Source organism: Asterias rubens, chromosome 16, assembly GCF_902459465.1.
Source record: "Asterias rubens chromosome 16, eAstRub1.3, whole genome shotgun sequence".
NCBI classification, from domain to species: Eukaryota; Metazoa; Echinodermata; class Asteroidea; order Forcipulatida; family Asteriidae; genus Asterias; species Asterias rubens.
Window position 1 is genome coordinate 10,483,308 of NC_047077.1, and position 19,156 is coordinate 10,502,463.

At 38.8% G+C, this 19,156-nt stretch overlaps 1 protein-coding gene across 4 annotated transcripts in view; it reads right to left on the reverse strand.

The window, feature by feature from the left end:
* Nucleotides 1-806: 806 nt before the first annotated feature.
* LOC117300826 (phosphatidate phosphatase LPIN2-like) overlaps nucleotides 807-19,156 on the reverse strand; it is a 34,195-nt gene continuing 15,845 nt past the window's right edge. For 2 of the 4 annotated variants that reach the window (XM_033784663.1, XM_033784664.1), the window contains exons 6-18: nucleotides 18,980-19,030; nucleotides 14,441-14,667; nucleotides 13,117-13,248; nucleotides 11,488-11,558; nucleotides 10,624-10,787; nucleotides 9,332-9,433; nucleotides 7,854-7,906; nucleotides 7,217-7,355; nucleotides 6,040-6,188; nucleotides 5,202-5,441; nucleotides 3,783-3,909; nucleotides 2,823-2,926; nucleotides 807-2,401 (exon numbers count right to left, since the gene is read on the reverse strand). In XM_033784663.1, coding sequence (XP_033640554.1) covers nucleotides 2,224-2,401; nucleotides 2,823-2,926; nucleotides 3,783-3,909; nucleotides 5,202-5,441; nucleotides 6,040-6,188; nucleotides 7,217-7,355; nucleotides 7,854-7,906; nucleotides 9,332-9,433; nucleotides 10,624-10,787; nucleotides 11,488-11,558; nucleotides 13,117-13,248; nucleotides 14,441-14,667; nucleotides 18,980-19,030 — 1,737 coding nt within the window. In that variant the 3' untranslated portion in view covers nucleotides 807-2,223. The remainder of the gene's footprint in view (nucleotides 2,402-2,822; nucleotides 2,927-3,782; nucleotides 3,910-5,201; nucleotides 5,442-6,039; nucleotides 6,189-7,216; nucleotides 7,356-7,853; nucleotides 7,907-9,331; nucleotides 9,434-10,623; nucleotides 10,788-11,487; nucleotides 11,559-13,116; nucleotides 13,249-14,440; nucleotides 14,668-18,979; nucleotides 19,031-19,156) is intronic. The other 2 variants (XR_004520225.1, XM_033784665.1) reach the window with 2 other exon arrangements.

The window sequence follows — 19,156 nt, forward strand, 5'->3', positions numbered from 1 at the left end:
GGATTGGTTCAATGCGTTCTAATGTCTTCGGATACGAACTTAACTCTTCCCAAGTCCTAAGATTAATCCTAAGATTAGGAAGAGTTTGGTGAAATCGACGGATGTACACTTAAGGAAGATCCCATTCCTCATCACTGTAACTAATAACACTGTGTGGCCATAGTGAATAACCTCCCATGCACTATCAGAGAAACTGACCACAATAATGGCCACTAGACAGCACTGCGGTAGAACAAAAATTCCACCCGAGAATGCAACACTAACATTTTTCATTTCATGTGTAAACAATGGTTTAAGTACACTGGCCTTTAATTTAAGTCCTTTGGCAATAACCAAGGCAGTGGCCATTATGTATGGCGAACATTCCCTTTAATTAAATGCAGCATGTCTAAACAATTGGCAATGTACATGTACCCTAAATAGTTTAAAGCCGTGTTCGCATTGGACTAAAGTTTTACTGAGACAGTGGTTAACATTCCAAAATGGGAAACTTACCAGCGTCCGCACTTGGATTTACTTGACTCAGGTAAACTAACCGAGACCATGTGTAAACTTACTGAGCTGGCGCCCTGCGTGACATTGAATAGTTCGATAATCACGAAAATATTATTCTCCCATGACAAAACATGTCAGCTTCTTCGGGCCACGGACGGATAGGAGATTTAACCGAGTCGTCGCGTCCGCATTGGACTTTCTGGCTCGGTTAAACTGACCTGGTCAATCTTCCTGGGCACCTTTGGCTCGGTTAAACTACCCATTCGGGTTTGGGTAAATTACCTGGGAGGAAAACCTCCTGGGCTGTTCGCATTGGACTTAAAATGGGTAAGTTACCCGTTGGCTCGGTTAGTTTAACCAAATTAAGTCCAATGCGAACAGGGCTATAGACGATACAAATCTGGCAAAATTATGGGGAAGGTTTAAAACTGGCCATAACTATTGCAACACAGGCCTACAACTTCATCTTTGGGAGGGCAAGGCCTTTTTTTCTTTTTGCAAAGGGCAAATATTAGAATCCATGGAGGGGCATTTAGGCCATGACCCGCCATGTAATTCCAGGATTGGGCACGCCTTCATAACACCAAAGTGAGTAAACTACTAAAGGCCGGCTTATAGTTGCCAGTAACGTAATGATCGCACAGTGGTCGGGCGATGGAATGTCGACCCGCGATCAAAAAAAGACAGTGTTTGGCCTCAGCGACGACTATAAATTGTATTGGGGTCAAAATTTCAATAGCACAACCAACTTTAAACCGGCCTTTAGGCTGTACTGAATCCAACAAAAAAACGGGCAAAAACCTTGTTGGTTTTGTGTGTCATTACAGGGGATTTTGGAGGATTTAGGAAGCTTATCATTAACAATGAAGGCCATTGTTACAGGGGATTTTGTAGAATTTGGGGAAGCTTATCATTGGCTTAGGCACACCTTGCTGGCAAACACTGTGTACCAAAACCATCAAAAACAGGCGAAAACCTTGTTGGTTTTTAGGTCATTACAGGGAATTTTGGAGATATTAGGGGAGCTTATCGTTGGCTTAGGCACACCTTACTAGCAAACAGTGACTAAGGCTGTACCAAAACCATCAAAATCGGGTGAAAACCTTGTTGGTTTTTAGGTCATTACAGGGAATTTTGGAGAATTTAGGGGAGCTTATCGTTGGCTTAGGCACACCTTGCTGGCAAACAGTGACTAAGGCAGTACCAAAACCATCAAAAACGGGCAAACATTGTTGGTTTTTAGGTCATTACAGGGAATTTTGGAGATATTAGGGGAGCTTATCGTTAGCAGTAACTGTTAAAACAGTCTGGCTACTACAGCTGATGGATTCTGCTGGGTGTATCTCTCTCTCTCTCTCTGCCTTTCTCTCTATTTCTCATATTTGGGCAAAACCCTTCTTGGTTTCTACATCATTACAGTGGATTTTTAAGGATTTGGGAAGCTTATCACCATCAGTAATTGTTAACTCAGTCTGGCTACAACTGATGGATTATGCTGTGCGCATCTCTCCCCTGCCTTCCTCTGTAAGATTATTTCTCATCTTTAGGCAAAAACCATCTTGGTGGTTTACAGTGGATTTTGAGGGATTTGGAAACCTTGTCGGGTTTGACACCATTACAGAGGATTTTGAAGGATTTGGGGAAGCTTTTCATTAGCAGTAACTAATACAATCTGACTACAGAGCAGATGATGAAACTTGCTGGGTCTTTCTGCCTCTCTCAGTGAGGTTATTTCTTATCTTTGGACGTGATGTCTCTCAGAAGTTCATCATTGGCGGGCAACTCGGGCATGGGTTCCCGCCAGAAGGTGAAGGAGCTGTACTCGTGGGGCGACACAAAGGCCATCGTTTGTTTGCGATGGAGGGGCGGGAAGACATGGTCTGCAAGGTCCCTCATCTTGGGATAGCTGCAACAAATTAGTTTAAAGCAAATCTATACTATCAGTGTGCTCCAAGAAGTAAGTATAACAAAATAAAAATCAATATATTAACATATTACTTGCTGAGGTGCAGTAGTTTTTGAGAATTTAGTACAAACAATTCCAGAAAAATAATTTCTCTCCAGAAAACATTGCTCAGTGGTTTTTACTTATTTTTCTCAAAAACTTCACAACTATTGACGCTGTAACTTCTAAATGTAAATTATATTACATATCTTCATTCACAGTGAGTATGGATTCATGTCTACAAACGGTACTTAAACCGTTTAAGAAGTCACTGCCAATATTTACAGTCTGTCTGCCAGGTTTTTATCCCCACTTCTTGTTTGCAAGTGTGTTCGTTTCAAAATTCAGATGTGATCTCTAAAACCTTGCACAGAGTACTTACGAGGACTGGAAGGTGTAAGTGAGGTCATGAGTAACCTTTCCCTGTGAGTTGATGGTGAAGATTCTTGACACAGGAACTCCGACCGCTCGGTAAGCCCATGTGTCCTGAGAAAAAAAAACGGCAACAACCAAAAACATAAATTACAAAATTACACCTGGTTTCCATATGTAATTATATTACTAATAGGAACCCATTAGCCCTGGCAGCCTTGGGGCCTTGTCACACGAGGCAGCTTTTACAGCCAACTTGGAGGCAACCAACTGCAGTGTATGCTACAGGAGCACTCTGGTAACACATGAGTTAATTTTTTAACATTCTCTTACGATCAACAAGAAAAATAAGTTAACATTGAAACGTGAATGCCTTTCCTTCTTGGAGACTGCCTGGAACTTGTTGCTTGTAAATTACCTTGTGTGACATGGCCCTGACACTTTCATATTAGACTGTACAGCTCAAAAGAAAGAGTCCCATATACATGGGGGGGGCTAACGCTTGCATCAAGTTAGGATCTAAAGAATGAAATGGGTGGCAGGGTTGGCGTAGTGGTGTCATTCCTCTCCTTCCACCTCGATGATCCCAGCTGGAATCATGCCGGGGCACGACACGGAGTGGCTTTTCCATCCACAAGTAACAGACTCAACTGCCTGAGCTTTCCCTGCAATTAACTCTCTGTGGTTTTCCTCCCACATCTTAAATTGAAACTTCCTTCATTGTCTTCTCTCCACTGAGCTCTTGGCTAATACAGTGATTAAGTTCACTTTGATTTCTGAGAGTACATGGCTTCACAACCCTCAAAGAATGAAACGAAAACATTTTTATAAGGTTGTTTACGCAAACCAAAGTTGATGGCCTGACGTTTTGACCCTAGCAGAGTCTTTCTCAAGGGCCAAATGAAAACACAACAAACTTAACCACGTAACTAAGCGTAACATAATCAGGGAAGTGTTTTTGTACACGTACATTAATTCGGTTTCCGAAACCGGCATAGAACGGATTCGATGCTTTGTTGCCACTGGAGGGATATAATGAGAGAATGTCCTTCAGACATCGGATCTTGAACTCTTCTGGCTTCTTGATAATCACCTCCCTGTAAAAACGAAATGGAGTAACCAAAAATCAGAGATTTCTTCCTTGTTAAGTACAATTAACATCACATGTATTGATGATTTTAAGATGCAAATTGTACAAAAAAGAACACTGCAAAACTTATAGAATAGTCATAAACTAAATAGGCCTATCAACGTATAAGCACGATACATGTATGCATGATAAAACTACAGTATTACAAGTAGGCCTATAACATAAAACCCATCTAGTATAATAAAAGATCACAAAGTTTTGAGAGTATTTTTACTTTACCCTAACATGGATGTGTTACAAAATACTTTAAGTACATGTAAATGTACTAAGAGCATGCCAAAGTACTAAATATAATTAAAAGTACATGTTAAAGTGCCAAGTATGCAATAAGTTTAACAAAATACTATGTTAGTAAGGCAATTAATAAAGCAATATTTACTGTAAGTCTACCCTGCACTCTAGGAAAAACATCTATATGTGACCACATACTTAAGCAGTGGACAATATTAACCAACAGATCAAACAGATTCCTGTTTGCGACCTTTCCATACTGTTATTAAGTTCGATAAATTGTATGAAAATAAACCTAAACCTGAACCTGAACCCGAGTAAGGCTCAGAGCCTGCTAAGCACACTTGTAGCAAGAAAGTACTTGAGCAGAAAGCTGACATTCAAATAACAATAGAAGGTAAGAAACAAACAATCATGATAAAGGCAAATCAAGTATCAACAAAAACAAGCATTCAAATGTCAAACGCTACCCCACCTAATGGCTGACTTAGTAAGACTGAAACCCCAAATAACCATTGCTCATCATTGCAACAGTCTTATACACACATTTTAAATAAAGTCCAAACATTGGGTGTTGAGTTACTTTTGATGAGGATTCTGGAGGGCTTCTAGATAAATATAATTCAGGGGTTAAGGTTAAACACAGGAGAGAGTCTGGATTGAAAAATGTAATCGTTTCATATAATAATAGCTATTGACCCTTTTGCACCCACATCACACAGGGGTTCTGTTTGCCTTACACACCAATTCGGGAGTCAAATACAAGCTAAAATAATTATATGGTACGCAGGTACATGTATGTCTAAACACAGGGACATTGACTTCCCAAACTGGTGCAACCAAAATATTTGTGTTAATCAATCAATCAATCAATCAATCAATCAATCAATCAATCAATCGTATGATTGGAACCCCCTTCTAAAAGGGACCTAGGCGGGGACTTTAAAAAAAACGGATTTCCAGTCAAAAACGGAGAAATCACATCCCTGAGTGTTAAGTGGGCTTTACCTGTGGAAGGCTCGTATTAGAGAGCTGGGATTAAGTAGCAACGGCCCGTCAGGAAGATCAAACTTATCCTGACAGACGCTCTTGAGGTAACCTTTGGTATGCCTAGCCTGGCCAATGGCTCTGGATGATAAGTACAGGAAGTGGTAGCCGTTGTTCTGGATCTGTGAGAAGAGCTGGGCTACCCCACCATGAGTCCAGTCTTTACCAAGGGCGGGTAGGATCTGACCGAACACATCTGACCTGGTTTGGAGATTGTAAGAAGACAATGTAAGAAATTTGTATTTGAATTTTATTAAAAGTTACAGACTTCATGCCCCGAAGGTCAAATAACCCAGTCATTACAAAAGTAAAAAAAAAAAAAGACATACAATGTTTAAAAAGTACAACTAAATAGCAAAAACAAATTAAATAAGAAAAAACAGATTGCACCCTCGCTATAAAACAATAACAGAATATCTGATATAACTCAAATACGCGACCACCTTTTTTAAACAATCGAACAGTAAAATGTCGCATTTGTCCTCATATACATCAAAGTGTCAAGAGAATAATGACAGAAAAAGCACCCTTGCAGCCCAAATTTGTGTGCTTCCAGACGCACTAAAATGCCTGAAGTCTATTAGTATTTGAGTGAGAAAATACCTCTTGCTTAAAAACTATGTTACTTCAGAGGGAGCCGTTTCTCACAATGTTTTATAATATCAACAGCTCATTACCAAGTTTGTGTGCTAACAATTATTTTGAGTAGCTACTAAAAGGGTCTAGTGATTTTCAAACCATGAAAGGGTTCGAAAAACCAAAGGTATACACTTCGCCTTTAATGAGGGCCTTTTGTTACCTTGTAATGGTGCCATCGATATCGGAGATAACCAGCTTGATGTCATGTTTCCATAGGTACACTGTGGATTCACACATTGTTGTTCCCTGGTACCTTGTGGTTACCGAATACCTGATGACGTTTGGACCTGGCTTTAAGTTTAACTTAGCCTGGTGAACAAAAAACAATTAAAAACAAAATTGACAAAATACAGTTAAATTATTTTCATTTCATTCATTATAACATTTTGTGACGCACAGGTCAAATTGGATGTGCATACATGAAGCAATCAGCAATTAGCAATACAAAAACTGTTAAAAGATTACAATGAAAAAGTACAATGAAAAAAACTTCAGAATGCATGGATGTAAATTACAGTCAATAATATTAGCAATAAAACAACTACTGTAAAATCACAATGGAATACAAGAGTACGTACTTATAAGAGTACATACAAACATCAAAGAGAACGATTCAAAAAATGCTATCAGACTGTTCACACAAAGATACACACATAAACAAAGGTGATACAATTCATTAAATATACACAAAAAATGGACATAAACAATACATAATTGAATAATAGAAAACCGGGAAACTGGGAATCAAGTGCAATACATGTAAATGCAATAAGTGTAATAAATGCAATAAGTGTATCAAATGCAATGACACTAGAAGTAAAGTAAGAACAGCACAAAATAATGCATTACAATAGACAGTATTATTCACTGCCATCAAACTGTTGGAAAGTGCACATATCATAGACCGTGCAAACAATTTTGGGCCACCTTGGGTCCAACGAAAAATACAATAAACTCTTTGGGGAGGGGAACTAAACAGACATTTTTTTTTTATTGGGGAGGGGGAGAGTGCAAGTCGCATCTCCCTGCATGGGTAAAGTTTAAGGGTATCTTGGTTTCATCATCAGAAAGATAAAATTACACAGACAAATCATGTCCAGGGGTCAATTTCATAAAGCTGCTTAAGCACTAAAACTAGCTAAGCACAAAATCATTATGCTTATCAGGGTAAGGTTACCAGCCACAATACCATGTCACATGCACAATTTGTGACAGGTATCCTGCTCCTTTATGCTTTGCAGAAATGTGTTATGCAATATTTGACGCTTAAGCAGCACTGTAAAATTGGGCCTTGCTGAGAAATTTTACAAGATTTGTGAGCTCAGTCATAAACTTACAAGTTGCTCAGAAGACAAGCGGATGGACTTCTTGTAGATGCCGCTCTGCGATCGCATCCTAGAGGTGACCTGGTCATGAACCGAGACTCTCTCACTAGACTCCGTCTCGTCACTCCAGTAAACCGTCTCTTCTGGTTGCCTAGGGTCAAAGGAGAATAATAACAAAGGGTTTTCCCAATTAATTTCAACAAAAATCTATTCAGGCCTACACAATGTAATCCCATATCTTTCAGAATGGTAAATTCATGTTAAAGGCAGTGGACACTATTGGTACTTAGTACTCAAAATAATTATTAGCATAAAAACCTTATTTAGTAACAAGTAATGGGGAGCTGTTTGATAGTATAAAAGATTGTGAGAAAGTGCCATAGTTTCGAGAAAGAAGTACCTTTCAACAAATTAGATTTCTAGACCTCAGATTTAGAATGTGAGGTCTCGAAATCAACCATCTATTGCATACAACTTCCTGTGACAAGGGTGCTCTTTCTTTCATTATTATCTCGCAACTTTGATGACCGATTGAGCTCAAATTTTCACAGGTTTGTTGTTTTATGCATGTGTTGAGATACACCAAGTGAGAAGACTGGTCTTAGACAATTACCGGTAGTGTCTTTAAACATCATCTATGTTTTCTCACCTTATTTCATCACCTTCTTGTTGGGCTGTTTCCATTTCAGTTGCATCAGTTTCCTAAATCAAAATTAAAAAAAAAAATCGAAAATCAATAATATTTTTTAATTTGTTCATTCACAACCATGACGACTTGACGAGTTGTGCCCATTTGTCAACCAATCAATCACTCATCAGGCATGTGTACAGCGCCCTCATTCTAGTTGCCTTTTCTGAGGAGCTTAAGCGCAGGACAAGTTTAAGCCAAAAGAGTTTAAAGAATGTCATGTAGAGATGACAAGTGCATTAGAGTAAATGTAAGCAGATTTGAAAGACAAGTCTTAGGCTGATTTTTGGAGTTCTGTAAGGAGTCTGTAAGGTAAGCGTAATTGATAGGGGAGATCATTCCATAGCATTGGTGCACATAAAGCAATGCTTTTATCACCTAAGCCCAATTCATGAAGCTGTTATGTAGAAAGAACTCATCAGGCATGAAAGAACTGCTTAGCAAATTTCTTTGCATAGCAACATATTTGTAGGGCACAAGTTGCCACAGTGCAAACTTTATAGAATTTTTAACTGTTCACCAGTTTCTGTTAAGTAAGATTTAATAATAATAATAATAATATTTATTCGGGCAATCACATTTACAAACACATGTACATACATTAAACATATTTAAGAAAACAAAGTAAAACAACAGTGGGGTGCCCAGGAGAGCATAAAAGTAAAAAAAAATAACTATCGCCAAAAGGCATATGTCTCCGTAATCCCCCAAAAAATACATTAAGGCAAGAAAGGGCATATAAAAAAGCACAGAAGATAATAACAATCACTGAACGACTATAAAAGGCAATCAAGCAGAGATATACACAAAAATACACACAATCCAAAAGGATATTCGTTAAAAAAAACAGAACAATACATCAAAATGGTTTAGAGCAATACATAAAAACTCCGGTAAGGGGATACAAATGAAATGGCATTGTTAACAGGTTAGACTTGTGGACAAGTCGTCAAATCCGCTCCCGGGAGACCAACGCCCCCGCGCGAACCAATGGCCCCCCCCCCCCCGACCCCGACCCCTCATTAATGAGGAGTCCAAATCGGGGAGACACCAGCCCGCGCGAGAGCACCATCCCAGCGCGCGGGGCTGACCTAACGACCCGTCCACAAGTCTATTAACAGGTCTGTTGGCACGTTACCCCAGCTATGAGTAAAACGGCAGGGGATGAAAAATTAAAAGTTATCAAAAAATATTATGTCTGTACTTAGCAAGTTTTACCCTTGCATGCTTTATGAATTTGGGCCCAGATGAAAGATGAGATATGGGCATGGTCTACAGTAGTTTGTTTGATGATCTCAGATTGGACAGAGGATGTTTGCATACACAGCATTTCTTTTAGACCATGAAGTGCTTTCTAATTCAAATAACACTTGTTGGAGTTCTGAACATCAATTTGGACATAGCTTAACTAAACACAATATCATTGTCTAGTTTCTGACCTTCTTTGGTGTTGTTGGCGGTTTAGACGTCCCCCATAGCCAAGATGTCAGACTACGTTTTCCCTTCGGCACCTGGTCCTTCATTAGATTAGACACAACAATCTAGAAGCAGAAACGGAAATAGCACACAGAAAACTGGTTAAAGGTAAAGTATACATGTAGCTTTGGTTTTTGTAACCGTTTGAATGTTTAAAGGAACACGTTGCCTTGGATCAGTTGAGTTGGTCTTTGAAAAGCGTTTGTAACCGTTTGCTATAACATGCATATTGGTTAGAAAGATGAATTAAAAGTAGAATACAGTGATCCACACAAATTTGCCTTGAAGTTGCGTGGTTTTCCTTTTACTTTGCGAACTAACACGGTCAGCCATTTATGGGAGTCAAAATTTTGACTCCCATAAATGACCGGCCGTGCTAGTTGCCAAGGTAAAAGGACAACCGTGCAATTGCGAGGCATAATTATGTGGATCATTGTATTCTACTTTTACAACATCTTTCTAACCACATGCATTTTATAACAAACGGTTACAAATGCTTTTTATACTGCCAACTCGTCCGATCCAAGGCAACGTGTCCCGTTAAATCCTATAAAAACATGACAAATGTAGATACATGTATACCCAAAGAAACTATCCTGCAAAAATTTCATTTCAAAAGGAAGTCATATTTCCTGAGATATTTCACACACACACAAAAACGGGAGCGGTTATGTAAAAGCAGAAAGAATACTGTGTAATTGGAATACACAATCTGAGCAACTTATCTGACAGCAACGTTTCTCAGATTCAAATTTGGGGACAAAAACTGATAGCTTTTTACATACTGTAACCACATTTCTAAAAAGTGCATTGTGGCTGTAGCTGATTCACCTCCAAAGGCTGACGATAGCCACAGCCACGAAATTCAGACAAGCCCCATTTGACTTATTACCCCTTAATAATATGTAATAAACTAGTTTTTATATAGTGTATTTTACAATAACATATCGATGCACTTTACATTAGTGCTTTACAAAAGTGTCGCTAAACACCAAAAAGCATCGCTTAACAGAAACAGGTTAAAAGCCAAAGTTACAATGTTAGGACTGGTGCCCAACTCAATTTTGGTCAAGCAAAGAAATTTCTCAACCGGTATTTTCTGCTCAAAAGTTTTATGAAATTTGACCCTAGTAGTTAAGCGCCATAAGTCTTTCTCATCTCCCTCGGGAATATACAACCCCGGGCTCCCTTTGCGCTCTGAAGGCTTTTCCAAACACAATATCAACCTCTACATTCACAGGTATCCATTTATTACCTCTGGGAGGGGTCGTCTGAATGCCAGGTAAGAGATCATGATTGGTCCAGCTGCCTGCCAGTTGTAGTACTTGCCATCCAGTCGGACGACGAGGTTCGGGTTGGAGAGAAGACCCGGTGTTTTACAAAACTCCTCGTAACTAACGAGGTCCTTTATGAACAGATCTATAAAACAACAGAAACAAACAGCAGGATGAGATTCCATGAATGTGTAAATTCCTGGAAAATGGTATGCTGGCCTCCCCAGACATGCAACTTTCCAGTTGCAAAAATGAGGAAATGGCTGATCACACTTAACTTTTGCAGAGTTTTACACTTTTCTGTGGCAATGTTTTAAAAAGAAAAAGAGGCAATCAGCAGATTAGCTAAAAAAGTTGCATGCCTGCCTCCCTGATGTTATAATTTATAGGGCTTACAAAGGTACGTGCACTCTGGGTGACTGCTTGGTGGCGTGTGGTGGCCAAGTGGATAAGAGCACCAAACTCAAGCTCTGTTGTTTTTGATCAGCCGAGTGTGGTCCCGGTCATGACGCTTGTGTCCAAAAGAAAGACACTTAACCACAGCTTCATCCTTTGGATGGTACGTAAAACCATAGGTCCTATGTGTTGTGAATGGACGTAAAAGAATCCAGTGCTCTTATCCTAAACAGAAGTTGTTCCCAGTTTGATTGGCAGTGTATTGCGCCACATCATCCTGTCAACCATTACACGGTTCTATGTACGTGTAAAAGCATTGGTTTTATTCTTTAACACGTAAGTCATCAACATGTAATTTGTGTGCAAATATGTGCTTTATATCTGACTGCTGAGCACACCATTTAAGGTGCGAACAAACTTGTCTTTTGCTTTGTATTTTTCCTACTTACCATGAGGGACAGTGTCATCTTCATCTTTAAGTCCTCCACACAGGGACATCTGTAGCTCCATTGAAGATTCACTGCAGAGAATAAGCAGGATTTGAATCGCTTAGTAAAAAGTTAATAATAAGTAGTAACATAGGTTTTCTCGGTCAGATTCGGCAAATGAGCAGCCAATTTAATTTTCATGTGTTCGAATTAAAACTATTTTGCCTCTCTGGTTTTTACTGCGTTTCAAATTCAGAATTCGGTCATTCAATTTCGTTTTGAGGCATTCAAGTTCCTAGCACACTCATTCTTTTTCATGACACACAACCATCATTCAATTAAGCAAAGCTGGTTCGACTAGAGATTTTGCTGATTTAATCATTTTCAAATTCATAAAGAGGCAATCAATTTCGCTCACCGAGGATTCAAATAAGTACGACTAAAGAAATACGAATAAACAGATAAACTGTATGAGGCAAACCGTTTCGTACAATCACTTTTAAATCAAGCGAACCCTATTTTCTTTATTTTATGTTTCCAGTAGACTTTACCTTGGGCCCCATAAGGGTTGTTTTCTTCTTGATTTTTTTCGGGAGACCTTCAATGGTTACCTGACCACGACCTGACATTTGAATGGTTTTTATTTTATTTTATGTTTTTCCAGTTGTTGTTTTTTGTAAATATTCACCAACCATCTGTTGGCGTGCCAGACATCTTGGCATATTATGTTCAATAGTGCCAAAAAATTAACCGCAAGCCTTTAACATTCGTATAAGGAAACAACAAGTTAACCAGGCGTTTTTAAGACTGCACAAATATCAGAATTGACTGCCTCAAAATGAAATTGGATGACTAAACACACGCCTCAAAAACACTCCTGCGAATTTGAATGCAGCTTCGATGAATTGTTAAATTGAATGGTTATATTGTTAAATCGAATGACATAAAAGTAGATTTGACTAGTCTTAAAATGAAATCGAATGACCCTTTTTTAGTAGCATTGGATTACGTCCGAAATAGAATAGGCTGGTGGTTAAATTGGCTGCTCATTTTCCGAAATTGACCGAGAAAACCTATATTAATAAGCTGGCTTTTATAGAGCACCTTTTCAAAAGGCTGCAAAGCACTATGACGTGTCCAACATCGATCAAAATTCTGAAGCTGCTTATTTGTAATCTGCTGTAATTGTGCGTGAATTTTTCATTCATTCTACTGTCTCTTTATGCGCTTATTAGCCGCTTTACTAAATAATAATAATAATAATAACCCATTTTTATATAGCGCTTTTCACATCCGGAGGGCGTCCCAAAGCACTTCACATTATTACCCCATGTCACTGGGCATTAATTCACTCCTTAAACCATCTCAGCTCCCTGGTAGGGAGTATGCAGCAGGTGCAACATTAATACGCGCTACTCAGCTAAATCAATCACAAGAACCATCTCTGCCCTCACAGGTACCCATTTATCCCTGGGTGGCGAGAAGCAATTATAGTTAAGTGTCTTGCTCAGAGACACAAGTGTCACAACCGGGATTCGAACCCACACTCTGCTGAACAGAATCACCAGAGTTCGGTGCTCTTATCCGCTCGGCCACGACACCCTATATGTCTTTACTATTATTATTAATGGGAAGAAAATGCTGACAAACCTGGTACCCTCTTCATATTCTATGCTGCTAGAGACTTCCTCTACAGTGTTTGGAGATTGCGGGAGAGATGCTCCTAGATCAGACGACTTATCCTCATCACGAAGCGCTTCAATTCTACCAGACGCCTCCGCCCTTCATGATGGGAAAAACAAAAGACAGACACATTTGAAAACACACATTTTTAAATCCCTACTCAGTACTTCCTTAAAGATACTGGACACTATTGGTAATTTTTAAAGACCAATATTCTTACTTGGTGTATCTCAACATACATGTATGCATAAAATAACAAACCTGTGAAAATTTGAACTCCATTGGTTGTTGAAGTTGCAAGATAATAATGGAAGAAAACACACCTTTATGTTGTCGCAAGATAATTGATTTTGGGACCTCACAATATAATTCTAAGGTATTGAAATCAAATTCAATTATTTTAGTGAAAAATTACTTCTTTCTCGAAAACTACGTACTTTAGAGGGAGTCCTTTCTCACAATGTTTTATACTATCAACCTCTCCCCATTACTCGTCACCAAGTACATGTAAGTTTGTATGCTAACAATTATTTTGAGTGATTACCAATTAGTGTTCAGTGCCTTTAACCCAGTTATTTAGTGAGGGTCGTAGGTTTCGAATTCCACCTAGTAATACACGTACGCTTGTTATTTTCTTTCACAGAACTCGGTTAAGTACCAAGTATACAGTGCTAATCCACATTGGTGTAAAGGCCCGGTCACACAGGCCTCAATAACGAGAATGAAAGCAAGAACGTTAAAAATGTAAGCCTCCGATTGGTTGAATAAGCATGGAGCAATTCATCCAATAGAATGCGTTCTCTCTGCGTGGTTATTGTTAGCGTTTTCGTTATCGTTATCGCTGCAATGTGACTCGGCCTTAAAGGATTTGGGTGCATTTTGTAACACAAAACACAATGTCCACAAATTTGCATTTTACACCGTTTGAAGATAATGATAGTAAAAAGCTTACCTTAAATAATAGTTGCTGAGGTTCTGTAGTTTTTGAGAAATGAATAAAACAACGTCATGAAAATCGTTTTTTATATGCTAAACTTATTTTCGTCTCATGATCACTGAGATGAAAATTATTTTCATGACACTGTTGTACCTATTTCTCAAAAACTACAGCGCCACAGCAAGTAATATTTTCAGGGAAGCTTTCTACTATTGTTATCTTCAAAAGGTGTAAGTTTAGTGTAAATCTGTAGACATTGTGTTTTTTTTCTAGAAAAAGTACATAGACCCTTTAAGGGTAAAACCAAAATTAATAAAGAGCATATTCGTTTTAAAGCATGACTGTGGGACTGACCTTTCTGGGAAGTACAGCGCATACACCTCCGGGTCGATCTCCTCCGACGCTAGATCCTGGAGATACATCCCCTGCTCTGTCCCTTGACTGTGTTGGATGTTTCTGAAAACATTGAGTTTACTCCACACCGATGTTTTGCCGGTCTCACCCGTCTTCTGGCTCTCCAGGTCCGCCTCGCTGCCTTCCTCTTTGGGCTTATCCTCATCCTTCTTGAGGTTGGCCAAAGACTGCAAAACAGAAAAGTGGAGGGTTTGAGCATGTGAAATGTTTCTCAGGGGTTAAAGGGTTTGGGTACTCTTTAAAGGATACAAAACTTAAGAGTCCACAGCAGGCCTGTATGCTTTGTGTCTGAAAGGGCAAGGGCACCAAGGCATCTTGTCCTTGATTAGGCATCCAATGAGGAAATTGAACATTTCTACTGGAGCATTTCAAGGGCACCAAGCTTGGGGCATGCAGGCAATCGCCTTTGTTGCCTCTGTGAAGTATCAGGCCTGCCACAGATTTATGAAGATAATGATGGTAGAAAGCTTCCCTTAAAATGTTACTTGCTGAGGTGCTGAGGTCACAAAAATAATATTTGTCTCAGTGGGACTACAGCACCTCAGCAAGTAATATTTTAAGGGAAGAAAGAACGTTCTACTATCATTATATTCAAACTGTGTAAGTTTAATGTAAATCTGATGACATTGTGTTTTGTGTTACAAAAGTAACCAGACCCTTTAAAAGGACATGTTGCCTTGGATTGGGCGAGTTGGGTCTATGAGAAGTGCTTTAAACCGTTTGTTATAAAATCATGTTTAAAAGAAAGGTATTTTTAAATTGGAACATAACTTTCTACACAAATATTGCATGGTTTTCCTTATACGTCAGGAACTAACACGGCACGCCAATTTTGACTCCACTAAAAGGCTGACCGTGTTAGTTAGCGAAGAATAAAACCATTATCAGGGCTCGTTCTTGGAGGGGGAAATTCCACAAGAGCGTGGAGTTTGTAGATAAAACATCATACATGTAAATACATGTTGTTAAAGATAATACACAGGTGAGAACTTGTTATCAATCATAAAAAGGAAGACCACCAGCCTTGTTCAACACTCACTGAGCAGATGACTTATTAGTTTTAAAACTGTTTAAAGGAACACGTTGCCTTGGATCAGACGAGTTGGTCTATAAAAAGCGTTTGAAACTGTCTGTTATGAAATGCATGGTTAGAAAGATGTTTTAAAAGTAGAATATAATGATCCACACAAGTATCACTCAAAATTGCACGTTTATCATTTTACGTCGCGAACTAACAGTCGGGCATTTATAGGAGTAAAAAATTTGACTCTCATAAAATAATGGCCGGCCGTGTTAGTTGACGAGGTAAAAAGAAAACCACGCAATTTCAAGGCATATCATGTGTAGATCATTGTACTTTTACATTATCTTTCTAACCATATTCATTTTGTAACAAACGGTTATAAAACGCTTTTCAAAGGCCAACTCGACCGATCCAAGGCAACGTGTTCCTTTAACTTGACTGCAAACTCATATGAAATATGCCAACTCATATGAAAGTGCACATTGACACAACAAAGATGACACATGGCATAAAAATTGCTGCACAAAACTAACAACTTCAATGGGAGACTTTTGAGATGCTGGGGGCAGCAGACATGTGCGCGCACAGGCTCAGTATTGCGTTCTTACATTTGTAGGCCTGAGTACGCACACTACTAGCGAGAACCGTGTACATGGATTATCAAAAAGTCTCCCATTATTAAAGAACATGAATGTAAAACAAGCAACAACTTTAGCAAACATTCTGGTCAAAAATGTTGAAGGAAACAACGCAGTTAATCAATCGTTAATCCACATGCAAAATGTTCACAATTTACATAAGTAAGTACTTGTTATTTTTAAAAAGACTAACTCATTCTATCTCACTCAGTTTTCCAACTGAAAAAAAGAGGCCAATGCCTCTTTAACAAGTCTGGGCATGCAAAGTGCCAATACCAATATTACCATTATGTGCAAACTAAGGTGTTAAGTTGGCAGGGAGTTTTTTTTTTTTTTTTCGATTTCCAAGGGTCTCAAGCCTTAGACACTAGGAAGTGTTTTAGTTTTGTTTTCCTTAATATTTGTTTTTGTTGGGGGGGGGGGGGGGGGTTTAAAGGAAATATTGTTTAGGCTGCATGATCATCAGTGCAATAACATTTGAAGCTACATTGTATATCGGCAGAAAATGTCACAAATGACAATATTACAGTTTGATTGCACGCAATGAACATGTTAAGAAACAGCATGAGTAGTAATGACTCATAATAATATAATACAAATTCAAAACTGCAATCACAACAACAACAAAGTTTCAAGCAAGCTGACTGAATTTCGTTGAGAAAAATGGCAACGAATGAAATGTCACTCTTTAAGAACTCATGCAAAGGTACCAAGCGGAAGCAATCAAGGGGATGGTATAGACTGTATTGAATAACCCCTTGTTTGCTATGAAAGTCTTGTAGGTCAAACCGTATGCGCGTCTACATGCGTACATCAAAGAAACACGCAGCAAGCAGAGTTCCCGGTTTAATTTATACGGCACAAGCAAGCCCACACACACGCACACGCTTGCAGACGCCATCTTATAGGGCAAATATTTGAACAGTGACGTCATATTCAAGACGGTCTATTGTGTAAAAACCATCCCCTACCCATCAAAATCCAACAGCATGTTTCGGTTGGTTCTTATGGACTGAAGAGTAGCATTACCACGCTTTTTAAAACATCGGATCAGGCACACCTGTCATAGTTGATTCATACTTCCTGCGATTTGCGAATGCGCTACAAATTTTTACGTCACAAATTTGCAACAAATAATTCGCATCAGTTGACTCGTGCTCAGCACCTGCGAAACATTGGCCATGTGACAGCAACATTCGCTTTGCATTCGCGTTCGCAAGAAGTATGAACCAGGCTTATGTTACCAGTTTTTCCAGTAGTTGTAATTTTTGTTATACAAGTAGAACTTATGGGTGGTTTCAGGATCCTCCAAAAAGAAGTTATAACCATTGAAAAAAACTGCCAACGCAACATTCGATATAAGTGGTGCAACTTGCATCTCCTGTCATAAATGGATGCAGGGCTCAAAGTTGGGGTCAAATTACACAAGACCAAAGGGCTAGGTACACAATGTATGTAGCTCAAAATGTCTACTCGACCAGAATTTAACTGAGAAAACGCTTCCTACACAGTCGCACTGGAAACTTTAAACTCATTTTAACGAGCACGAAGCACTAAGAGAAGGTTTATCTCATTTGTCCTTTGGGTTAGTATATTTTGATACTCAACAGAATTGTATTTGATCGTTTCGTTTCTGTGAAGATATCACATACATAGAGTTATTAAAGACACTGGACACTATTGGTAACTGTCAAAGACCAGTCTTCTTACTTGATGTATCTAAACATAATATGCATAAAATAACAAACCTGTGAAAATTTGAGCTCAATTGGTCGTTGAAGTTGTGAGATAACAATGAAAGAAAGAGACACCTTGTTATACAAAGTTGTGTGCATTCAGATGCTTGATTTCGAGACCTCAAGTTCTAAATCTGAGGTCTCGAAATCAAATTCGCAGAAAATTACTTCTCTCACAATGTTTTATACTATCAACCTCTCCCCATTACTCGTTACCAAGTAAGGTTTTATGCTAATAATTATTTTGAGTAATTACCAATAATGTCCACTGCCTTTAAATTGTATACTTATAACACAAGACTGTCAGACGTCCTGTCTTGAGTTTACTGGTCCAATGCTAAAATCACCCGCCTGAGGCCTTAGGTCAAGTTTCAAATTCAGGCTCAGGATGGGATATCAACACAGTAATGTTGTAAGCATGGAACAACTAGCAGAGCGTGATTAAAGGAAGCCGTTGAAAAGCAAGAACTTTAAAAAGACAGTCTTGATAAAAAGGAAGAATATTTAACATGAAACTTTCACAACAATCTTGTCACAGTTGGGACACAATGCAATTTCCAGTTTGAAATTAAAATCGAGTTCGGAGGTCAAAGAAAAAAATCCCACCCCAAAAAATTCCCACAAAATTTGGTGTGAGTATTTGAAGGCTTTGGCTGCATATAAACATGGGGAAAAAAACATACAAGATAATTTTAAAATGTTTTCTGCATTTTGAGTAACCAACTCTCCACCCCTTCTACTGTTCGCCTTGATATCAGTTTCAAACTTATTCTGAAAATGTGTTTGGTAATTGTAAAAGGCCAGTGCCTTACTTGGTGTAGCAGCATTATATATGCATTAAACAAAAACCTGTTAAAATTTTGGTCTTTTAATATATTTGTACGAAGGCCTCCGAAATACATTCCTTGGATATTGCAAAGCATCTCAAACCACAAAATGCAAAATGACAAATTCAAAGAACACATGCACAAAGGGAGGTTTAAATCAAATTAACAATGAGGAGGAGGGGAAGGGGGGGGTAGAGGGCTGTAAACATCCACAGGAGGAGGAACAAGGTGGGGGTGAAATCTGAAGGCAATACCTCAAAAACCTCATCATCAGCAGGGATCAAAGGCGTTCTTGACAAGCGGCGCTAGAATTGGGAGGCAAGAATTTGGGTTAACGTGGTCAAGTTAGTCAAGAATTTTATTTAGACGTACCCTGCAGCTCATCCCAGTAGACAATAACAAAAACAAGCAAATATTTGAAGAAATGGTTT